We start from the raw sequence: 12,017 nt of genomic DNA on the forward strand, positions 1-12,017 counted from the left end.
TATTTAAGCAAAATTTTAATCATATATATTGTACTTGAAGTTTATAAAAATACCCACAAAACATTCAATACAATTTATTATTCTAACTTAATAAAAGCATATGTTGTTTAGTATTTAGTACGTTTGAACAAAATATGTTTATAATGAGTGAAGAATTGTAGGTGCAAGTACTTTGTTAGTAAGACAAAAATTGTAAAGAAATTGTGCTAGGTTTAGTTAAGGCGTACTGTATTTTAGTTGTTCTAAACATTGTGCTGCTTACAAGCGTATTTAATAATTAAGAATAATTGATCATTTACACATGCATTTTGTTACTGTTACACGTCAGTTAAATACAATGTTGTAATTGCAAGCTATTTCAAAATTAAGATAAGTAGGGTAAACACCATATGCATGAAAGACTGTTGCATTTTCATGGAGTTGTTTGAAGATATTATACAGTTATACTGTTTTCATGAAATTTTTTTAAATTTAAATGAAAGATAAATATTTGTAAAATTTGAGTTACTATTTAATCAAAAGAGCAATGAAACTCAAAATGGAGATGTGTTTTTGCAATGTAAAATAAAAGTCTAAAATTTATCAGAAAGAAAAATAAATTATGAAGATATGGAAAAGCAACATATATTATAAATTATGACATTATAAATTATATATTATAAATTATTAGACATGAACATTTCAAAGAATAGTTTATTTCCTTTAGGATATGACCATGCATCATAGAGCCATATAGTCACATTAAATGATTAAATAACAAAATTCTCAATATTTCCTCTTCTTTAATTCAAATAAGATAATGTATAAAACCCTGAATGTATTTTTTTTTAGCAAATGACGAATGTAGGATGTGCAAAACAGTTGAAATCTGTAGCATCACAGGAATCAATGGCTTTCAAATGCACACCTATGTATATATATGCCAGGTTTTCAAAGTCATAAAGTAGATCCAAAATATATATTTTCAAATGAAATTATACTGTTAATTGTGACTGAAATCATTTTTCATGAGGTAGTAATAACAGATTTAGAGTTATGGGTTTAAATATGAGCACAAGATTGTACGATAACACGATTTTTATTGTAAAGGGAGTAGTAATTGAAATAAATTATTACTGACACACACCTTTATTTTAAGACCGAATATTTTCAATTTCTTTTACTATTTTTCTGTAAATGCTACAAAAATTCTGATCACTCCCATTACTTCCGTGTTTATGTGGCAGTGAAATCTCACGAGATGATGCCTGAGATTTGGTTTGACGATGGATTTGTGGGAAACGTAGTTCTATTTGACTTCAAACCGAAGCGAAAGTGCGGTTTAAACCACAAGTCCCGCGATGCAACATGCTCCCGGCGCCGTCTCGGAAATAGCTGCGGGCTCTCAGGGTGATTGACGTGCATTGGAACTAATGGCCAGTGGGATAGAGCAGTGGTGCCCGTATTAGCCAATCAATGCGTGGGAGAGGGCGGTTGTTTCCGGAGACGTGTCCTCATGTCACTTTCTCCTGGCAGCCGGGAGCTGGTTGGTGCTGAATGATGGGTTCCGCGCTGAATGTGGGCTCCCTGCCCGCGTTTGACTTCTTTTACTGGCTCGGGGTGGGCGCCGTGACCTGGTTTTCACTGAAAGTAGTGTGCCAGTTGCTGAGCGGAGCTCGGACATTTGTGTTTGGAACGGGCGTCAAGGTGGAGAACTTCGGTCGCTGGGCAGGTGAGTGGCGGGTGCGGGCGGCGAGTGCAAGCGAGCCGGCTGGCGGGCTTGGCAATTCTGACAGATACCCTCCTCATCTGCCTTTGTTCCGAAACTTGCCCCCTCCCCCCAACACACACACTTTGCCTTGCACTCACTCTGTACTTCGCGCTCCCCACCTCGGTTTGTGCTCTAGAGTTTTGCAGAGGAGATTTGTGTGCACTAGTTCTTGATGGGGTGGAGCATTAGACAAAAAATGGAATCAAGAGGGTTACTGTTTAAAACGATGGGTCGCAGTTTTAAAGCATACGAAGATCTCTCCCCCCTCCACTCAAAAGTCGAAACAAAACATTAGTATTTTTTTAAGGTAGATAGAAGCAAAAAGTGACACGCAAAAGTAAACAGGTCGAAACAGTCATGCCGACCAAAATTCTTATTTAATCTGTTGCTATTTTTCAGGTTTGGCCTAAACCCTCTAAATCAGGAGCCCCTGCCTTTTTTATGTAGTAGACCAAAAACATTAAGCAAGAGGTTCGTGAGGCCAGGTTGGGCACCCCACCTTTTGAAATCTTTCCTATCCAGGTACTTGTCAAGTACCACTTAAATGTCCTTAATGTACTTGCCTCAACTACTCACTTTGGCAGCTCATTCCATGTTCTGGATGAAAAGTTGCCACTCGTGTTCCTATCAGATCCCACCCACCCCACCCACCTTAAACCTGTACCTTCTCGTTGTTGATTCCCTGGCTCTGAGAAAAAGATTGCTCATTTACCCTATCCAAGCCCATCATAACTTAATACACCTTTATAAGATCACTCCTATGCCCCCCAAAAAAAGTCTCAGTTGGCTTGGCCTCCTTCCATTACTCAGACCTGAATTTTTGGCAAATCCCGCAAATGTGAGATAGCTGATATCATATGGTCAACCATGATTGGAAATTAGTAAGTAAGGGAAAAGGTTGGAATCTCCATTCCTATCTAGTGTTTGCACTTGGCATAACTCTGATTCCTGTCCTTACTTGAGTGTTCTTGCATTCTTTGTGGTTTCAGGTTATACCTTTTTTTCAACATTCAGGATTTCATGTGGAATCTGATTACTTTTTTTGATAATTGTAATTTAAATATCATTACAAACGCTACCCTTAGTTTTCTTTTAAAAGGACATTCACAATGTTAAGCTTGTCTGACATTCAAAATGAATTCAAAAGTACCACTTGGAGGACTGAGCACCGCTTGGTATGAAAGAATGGTGATAATTGAACATGTGGTAAAGAGGTGAGAGGTAAGGAATAATAGTGAACTGATGCTTTTCTGACTCAAGGGTAATATGTAGGCTCACTTTATACCATAGACAGTTTGGACAAAGAGTCTCACACATAATGCTGAAGGAACTCACCAGGCCAAGAGTAAGCAGTTGATGTTTCCAGCCGAGACCTTCGTTGGGAGTGGGCCCAATACGTCATCTGTACTCTTTTCCATAGCTGCTGCCTGGCCTGCTGGGTTCCTCCAGCATTTTGTATGTGTTGCTTTGGATTTCCAGAATTTGCAGATTTTCTTGTGTTTGTTGGACAACGTATACTATGTTGAAGGTTTCAAATCTCACTATACTTAATGAGCCATAATTAAATTGAATTTAAAGCATCATTTAACATAACATATTACTCACAAGCTGCTCCCCTCAGAAGAAAAATGTGGCTCTGCTTCCAGTTGATACTTACCACATTCTAATGGGTCCTATGTATACCTATTTTGCTCATCAGAGTACAGCACTAGTACAGGTCGACCTTCTATAATCCGGCACCACTGGGATCTGAGGAGTGCTGGATTAGTGAATATGCCAAATTACAGAAGGATCACATTAAACAATAGCTAACCGCCTCATCATACCTTTAAAATATCATGTAAATCAGTACAAGTTAGATAATAATGAAATAGAAATATTAAATGAGTAGCAAGTGAAATTGTAATAAAGTAATATACTGTATAGGCACAGATAAAATAAAGGGTACAGGTAAATGTACAGAAATTAACTTGTACAGAACAGTTGAGCACTTCTGTTTCTAAAGTGAGATGTTTAATATACCTTCAGGCAAAGTTACATGTTTGCAAGTGTGGGGTTGTCAGGATCATCAACATCTTCATCTTGAAAAATGAGTGAAACATCAGGAACTGGTGCTGAAAATGGCACAACAGTTTCTTCAAAACTGTTGATAATGGTGGCAGCACATCTGGGTGAGCAGAAGCAGAAATCGGAGAAAGGAGGTCTTCTGTACGCCACATTTCATGTGACCACCAGGCGGCCAGGGATTCAGCGCTGGGCTCTTCCCTCTTCACTTGCAGTTACTGAGGGAATCCTCGTTAGTTTCTTTTCCTCCACTGTCATATGCTTAAATTCAGTGGGTAGCCACATCTGATCTGAGGTTGTAGGCAGAAGGGAACGGTGCGTTGGCTGGGCAACGCCGGAGGGCAGTGTGCGACTGCTGGCAGGCAGGTGAGAAAGTGGACTGACCCAGCGCGTGCCAGCTCCCCCGCCGTTGGCGGGTGAGACGGGTGGGTGCTGGGCAGCCATGCTTCACGCAAATGATATTAGTAAATGCAGGAAAACAAGTATGATTTCCCTGTCCGTGCTTACGAGAGCACGCAAACAAATGATCAGATCTTGCGCAACCAAAACAATCCGCAGCAGATTGGTATGGTGGCCCGAGATATTTGAAGTTACATTTGCACGGAAGATTTGTAATCAGTGCTGGATTATCATAGGAACCAGATTACAGGTAGTCAGATTAGTGAAGGTTGACCTGTAGTTGTCTGTGTTCTTCTATCCGTTCAGAAGCTCACTCTGGCTTTCACGTTCCTATCCTGCTATCTTGCTTTATCTAGCTTTTTTTCCCTTGTGTCTCCATCTATTATTCACCTGCCACTGTTCCTCAACTTCACCTCTGCTCACCTCCCTTACCTGTCACAATTTGTCTATCATCTTGCATGGCTCCTCAGTCCACATATGTTTTGGATTCCTGTATTATCCTGACTATCTCCGCCTTTCCACCCAAAATGTTGATATCTCCTCCCCCCCCCCCCCCACAGATGCTGCTCCATCCAATGAATTCCTCCAGCAGGTCATTTACTTCAAATATGGTTAGTTGCACAAGGTCTGAACTTGCAGGTTCAGGCTGAGAGATCTGAAAGTCTGAGATTAAAGTTTCTAGCAAGCAAAAGCTGGATTGCTCGGATAAGGTTGTTCTGTCTTTAGTACCTGAGACCAACATCAGTCATCCTATATTTTGCCAACTGGACTTAGCAAGCAAATTCTATTGCTGGACTTTTGAGTGAGAGATCTTGAATTCATAGTGGTTTAGTACAGGGAAAAAAAAAGTTTTGGCAGCACACTTACACTGCTAGATAGAAATCTTGGAACTTGCTCAACAGCTTGCATTCCTCTGCATTTTTAAAATAACACGTTTTCTTAACAGGAATAATATTTGAAAGTGCATCTGCAGTGCTTATCATGGGATGCAAGTTGCCCTTGATGATGTGAAGGAATTTGCAGAAACCCCAAACTTGGCAGTATTTTTTGAACTGCGAAGGGCATAGTGATTAGATCAGGATAGAAACTGGTGGAATGGGCATGTTATTGTCAGTGTTGCAAAATGATGCATTTCGGTGGGAAGATTGGTGATGTATACTTTTATAACAAGGGTGTAGGCGCAGAAAGACTTGAGAGAATGGTCACACCTTATTAAAAGTTGAACAACTGGGTTTTGTTAACAGAGTACAAAGGTAGGGAATTCATATTAAACCTTAATTTAAGATGGATACAATCCTGTCCTCAACTAGATTATTCACTTCTGGTTGCCACACTATGAGAAGATGTGAACATTATAGAAAAGGCCCAGAAATGACTTGCAGAATGGAAAGTAGGTTGCTCTCTTTGCAGGGGTCAAGGACAAGAGACCACAGGTGAAAGTGAAAGGAGATACGAATAACTGGAAGAAATACACCATGTGTTTGAAATCTTGAATGCATTTTGTGCAAGTTCCATTAACCTTAGCAGGAATTGCTGGATAAATTGCTGGATTCTTTATGGTCATAAAGAATGGGAATTAGTTGTTCTGGTGGAGCGCATGGGCTGCCTTTACTATAACCATTCTACAATTGGTTGCCTTGAATTGTATTATAATTGGTGACAGTGCTGCTGCAAGGGTGATCCTCCAATGATCTATCCTTGTTTGTCATTTTCTGTTTGTATCTTAATGGTCGATAATTATTTTATTAGAAAGATAAAGATCTAAGTATTCATTCCAGTTATCTGCTCATAACTTCAATCTTCGATTCTCATTAAGGATGTATTGTTAAGTCACCCTCTTGATCTGTAGTCAGCATGGAGAATGGAGTGATGTGAGGTAATGGTCCACTGAGGAAGGTACTTCTGTTGATGGTAGAGGCGCTGCAGGGAGTTAGAAAGGAAGTAATGCCACTGATTGACCATACAACTCCTTGCTAATTGTCTGCAGAAATGCTTCTTGCTTCACATCACTCCTTCACCATTACCCTTAATCAGACTTGGGTACAGATAGTCCCTGAGTTACGAATGTCCGACTTACGGACAACTCGTACTTATGAACCAAGGAAGGAGAACGCTGTCCGCCATTTTGTCAGATTGTGACGCTGTCCGCCATTTTAAGTCATTGCCATTGACAGTGTGTTGAGTGTTTAACTTTGTATCTGGCTTACATTTTTCTTAGTAAGATTCACCCTGACCCCCCCCGTTCTGGTCGGCTGGTGGCACAGTGAGATCAGCGAGTTCGATTCAGTGACAGACTGCGCCGGGTTGATGTCGAGCTTGCAACTCAACCCCGTAAAAAAAAATACTGCCACCTCCAGTTTAAATACCCATGTGGAATATTGTGGAAGATCAAATACCCAAACCCAGTACAGCCCCCACTTGTTCCATTTAACCTGTCTCAGTGTGGTGGTCCTTAGGACCCAGCGGACCTCGGGACCCGCCGCCCACAGCGTTTCTGTTCCATTGACGGGAAGCGATCGCGATTGAAAATAAAGTGGAAATAATAAAGTGTTTGGAAAGAGGTAAGATGCCATCGGTCATTGGAAAAGCGTTTGGCTATAGTCGGTCAAAGATCGGAACAATTTTAAAGGATAATGGATAAAGTGAGAATAACGGAACATGAGAAATGCCCTGCCCCAATGAAAGCTACAGTTATTACTAAGCAATGCAGTGGTTTAATTATTGGAATACATACGTCTCTTAAGTGTTTTATATGCATAGAAAGGTAAAATATATACTGTATACTAAGTCAAACGTTTGACGAACTGACGCTAAATAATACCGAATGTATTTGTTCCGACTTCCTTACAAATCCGACTTAAAGATGGACTCAGGAACGGAACTTGTACGTAACCCGGGGACTGCCTGTATATCAATCTGTACCATATCAATTCATGCCTGAATTATGTCCAGATTTTGTAGCTTGTCGACATATGCAGCTTCATATAATTGGCAAACATCCTCACTTCTGATTTTGTGAAGGAGGGGACATTACTGAATCAAATGAAAATGGTAAGATCACAGATTATTTCCCCAGGAACTCATTACATTGTCAGTTTTGTTTTAAGCACAGCATCCTGATTGCACTGATCACTATTTTTGGCATTAAAAATTGCCTTTAATGCCTTTTTTCCTCTCTTCTATAATAGAGTTCTCAGTCATGTCTTTACTGTAGTCTTCATGATGACTTTAACCCTTCCTCCAAGTCAGGACACATCGAGTTCTCATTGTGCTTGATTTCCACTTTAGCAGTGTTCACATTCAGCAGATATTCCGGCACAGATTTCACAAGTAAATATTTGTTCTTTCATTTGTAGTATTCTTTATATTCAGAAACATCCTGTAAATTATTTTGCTTACAAGCACGTATGTTTCTCCACATGGTCTGTACAGGTTTCTGTCCTCCCAACCACCTTAAAGGTGCTCCAACGGCCTTGTAAGTTTTGCTTGTCTCCTATGTCAAAGTCAACTCTTCAGTCAGCTGTAAATGTACATGCCATTATATGAGTGCAGGCTCTATATGTTCTTAGTACGTTGAAGCTTAGCCCATGTTGGTCTTTGAATCTCTTGTTAGAATGTTAAACCTCTTTGGAGCATTTATCTGTCTTTTCCACATCAGGTGGTTGGTGAGAAATAACCTGTCTGCTTTCGTAGTTCCACCTGCAGTCTTGTGTATCTTGGCTTGGCTTTGATTGGAGCAAGTTGAGGCATATCTGCCATTCCTATTGTTCCATCAATTTCGTATTTCAAGTTTCTGGGTTTCAGTATCTCTGAGCATCTATCCTGGACTCAGCATAACGATGCAGCTACAAAGTAGGCATGGCAATGGCTATATTTCATCAGAAGTTTGAGGAGATTTGGTATGTCACCAAAGACTCAAAGATTTCTACAGATGTAATGTGGAGACCATTCTAACTGATTGTGTCACTGTCTGGTATTGGGGTGGGGGGTGTCTGCTGGACAGGATTGAAATGAGCTGCAGAGTTGTAAACTTATTCAGCTCTATCATAGGCAGTTGCCTCCCCAGCATCAAGGACATTTTCAAGGAGCGATGCCTCAAAAAGGCAGCATCCATCATTAAGGATCCCCACCACCCAGGTCATGTCTTTTTTCCCATTGCTACCATCAAGAAGGAGGTACAGAAGCCTGAAGGCACACACTTAATTCGGGAAAGCTTCTTGCCCTCTGCTATCCGATTTCTAAATGGATATTGTAACTATGAATACTACCTCACTGCCTTTTTAAAAAAAAATTATATTTTTGCACTACTTATTTAATTTAACAGGCCCTGGTAGAGGACTTTATTGAATGTTGCAAGCTGAATCATCTGCAGCTCAACATCAGTGAGACAAAGGGGTTGCTGATGGACTTTGGGAATGCTGTTGTTGTCAGTAGATTCCTCTGTGCAATGGTGTGGTGGGGCAATAGCATCAACACGGGTGAAACCAGTGTTAATAAACTGATTAGAAAGGCTAGCTCTATTATAGGAATTAAACTGGATGCACTGAAGACTGTGGTAGAACAAAGGACCCCATGGAAAATCCTGGCAATTCTGGACAATATTTCTCACCCTTTGCTTGCCACCTTGGCTGAACAGAGGAGCAGAGGAAGACAACTGCACTGCTGAAAAGAGCACTCTTGAGGTCATTTTTACCTTCAGCCATTAGGTCTATAATGAGTCAAACTATAGCTGGGGAAGTGATGACCCCGAACCCCCCCCCCCCCCAACCGTTAGACTGCTTGAGGTAACTTAATTTTTATCTCTTACCTCTTTGTAATTTTCTTTGGGATTAATGAAGTATCTATCTAAAGATCGCTTTGTACTGCTGTAAAGATGAATTTCATGACGTATGTCAGTGATATTAAATCTGATTCAGATTATTGCCTTCATCATTTGAGCCATTAGAGGTCATTGTAGAATCTGTCATGTGCATCCTGGAGTTTCTGTGAATTTAGATGGTGACGTTGTTTCAGCAAATTCCATTTCGTAGGGAGCATGTCCCAAGGAGGAGGGCCAGAGACTGTACTGCTCTCTGAGGTCCCTTCTGTGTTTCTTGATACTGCTTCAGTTTGTCTTTGCGCACAGTACATTGCATTTTGAATCAATTGTTTTTTTTTTCTGTTCTCCCTCTTGCTCAGTGAATACTCTTTAGACTTTTTACTGTCATGTTGATTTCATAATTTGTCACAGTTTACCTTTTCCTTTTTTTACTTGTTCAGCTAACATATATCTGTTAGTCCAGTAGAATATGTTCCATCTCATTTAATTGTTATAAGTCTGCAAGCATCCATCTAATTTTTTTTCCTTCCACATTCTCTGGAGCTTACCTCATGGCTGTTTAATATCATCTAGCAGCCAAATTTCATTGATTTGATATTGATGTATTTCATTCATTTTTCTTCATTTACATCAGGTTGGAATACTAGGTTTGGGGAAGAACCCAAACCCTCATTCATTTGCTCATATACAGCAACTGGAGGTCTAGCTTTCCTGTAGAGGTTTCTCTGAATTTGCTATAGCACCAAATCTTAATCAAGTGGCAACCAAAATGTGTCCAGCTAACCATTTATAGAGGATTGAGGGCCAGGTTATTGGTCTTTTCTCTGAGATCTGACTTTAATTGATATTTTCTTTGTGGTTCAAAAATGAATTGTCTGCTTGTATTTTATATAATTGTATATACATGTAACTGTCTAGTATTCTTTCTAGTGGTCATAGTATGTATATGCAATTGTTCAATGTGTTCCTGAGTGACTTTTTTCATATAATTCCAGAACTCTCAAGTACTGCGTTATTTGAATATGTGGTATCTCATTGTTTGACTGTTATTTATGAATTTGAATGGAATTTTCCTTATCTACATGTATAAAATTAGTTGATGTAAGATTGTGCCGTCTTAGCTTGTCTTTCCCTTCACTTAGTAGGCCTCTTATCACTGTGTTTCTGTTTCTCTTTGTTCTATTAACACTTAATAAAACAATCATGAAGCAATAAGTTTTGTGCCTCTTTCCTGGCTTCTGAAAGAACCTTGGATTAAAACATCAGAATACAACACTTCTTAATCTTCCATTAGGTAGTGTATTGAAGGAAGAACTGGGTGCCTTTCTGATTAGGAAAGAAAGAAGGTGTTAGCTCTTATGTAATGTGTAGGCTGAAGCTTTCTCCTTCCCCCTGGGATTCTACCAGTTCCTTAAATCTCTGCAAACCATCCTGCTGACTACGCCAAGCTACTGGATCTGGTGACATTGAATCTAGAGTTTCTTTGGAAGTTAAGAATGAGGCATAAATCTTGTAATTAAAGGGAATTTATTAAAGTTCAAAATACATTTTATTGTCTAGGTATATATGTCACTATATACTATCTTGAGATTCATGCTCTTGCGGGCATTCACAGTAAATACAGAGAAAAATTAGAATCAGTGAAAAACTTCACACACAGATGGACAAATAGACAATGTGCAAAAGACAGCAGATTGTGCAAATAAATACATCAAAAATATTGAGAACTTGAGTTAGAGTTCTTAAAAATGAGTCCTTAGGTAGTGGAATCAGTGTTGATGTGAGTGAAGTTATCCACTCTGGTTCAGGAGTCTGGTTGAAGTGTTATAACTGATGGTTGTGGTGTGGGATCTAAGGCTGCTCTACCTCCTTCCTCATGGTAGCAGTGAGGAGAGAGTGGATGGGGGGGGGTGGGCTCCTTGATGATGGATGCTGCTTTCCTGAGACACCGCTCCTTGTAGATGTGCTCAGTAGTGGGGACAGCTTTACCCATGATGAACTAGGCTATGTTAGGTGTTTCACAACAATTTCGAAAAAATGGCAAGTTATTTGCCCTTCGGTAAGGGCGAGACAAAGTGAGGGAGGGAAGCAAATAAGTCGTGATTGTTTTATACTAAAAGCTGGCTCTCTAAAGAGTGAAATACATTCCAGTGATAAGTAACTTATAAAATAGCCAGATTCACTGATGTGATGCGGATTGCCGAGAAAATTCTAGAAAAATAGAGAACTGTACTACAGTTGCTGAAAATTCATTGAAGTTACATACACATAGTTAATTATGTAAAATTATAAGCAAATACAGGAATGTCAAATTATAAGAAAAATTACATTTCTCCACCCTAATCCACCACCTTTCAACATTGTTAGAGAGTTCTCTGTCCACTCTTGCATCTTCACTATTCTCTAATGTAGCACATGATTCTCAAATCTATACCATTCAGGGACCCAAAATTTCCTCCCAAGGAGGACGGCTTTTTGCTTACAGTTAAAATTTAGTATATTGCATTAATATATTTAGTATATTTCCTGCTCATGATGTGTTTTACTGAAGCAGAACATTCTGTACAGTCCACCAAAGTGACCCTGATCATCCATTCTCCTTTGCTTTAATTTTTTTAATGCCATTCCTACTCCCCCATTTAGCCTCCAAAGTCTCCGATAATGCCAAGTGCGAGCTTAAGAACAGCATGTTATGTTCTAACTAGGCATATCATAACAAAGGATTTAATATTGAATTTAACAATTTAACATAATCTCATTGCAGGAACTACTGGGGTTTATGTTATGGATCATTCTGGGGTTATGAAGTTATGGACAGCATAATCATGGATTAACTGAAATGAGAACCAATTTTCTGGAAATAAAACCAGTATTCAATTTAAATTCCAACTGATACTTTGTGGCTTGTAAAACCAATCATGGATGTGGGGCATTCTGTGTCCCATTGAAACTACATGGGGAGAGACAAGATGGCGTGCCTGTTAT

At 39.5% G+C, this 12,017-nt stretch overlaps 1 protein-coding gene across 1 annotated transcript in view; it reads left to right on the forward strand.

The window, feature by feature from the left end:
* Positions 1-1,474: 1,474 nt before the first annotated feature.
* Positions 1,475-12,017, forward strand: part of hsd17b12a (hydroxysteroid (17-beta) dehydrogenase 12a) — a 162,239-nt gene continuing 151,696 nt past the window's right edge. Inside the window, exon 1 of the mRNA XM_059975973.1 lies at positions 1,475-1,711. Coding sequence (XP_059831956.1) covers positions 1,537-1,711 — 175 coding nt within the window. The 5' untranslated portion in view covers positions 1,475-1,536. The remainder of the gene's footprint in view (positions 1,712-12,017) is intronic.

This window comes from Hypanus sabinus, chromosome 7 (assembly GCF_030144855.1).
Source record: "Hypanus sabinus isolate sHypSab1 chromosome 7, sHypSab1.hap1, whole genome shotgun sequence".
Taxonomy (NCBI): Eukaryota; Metazoa; Chordata; class Chondrichthyes; order Myliobatiformes; family Dasyatidae; genus Hypanus; species Hypanus sabinus.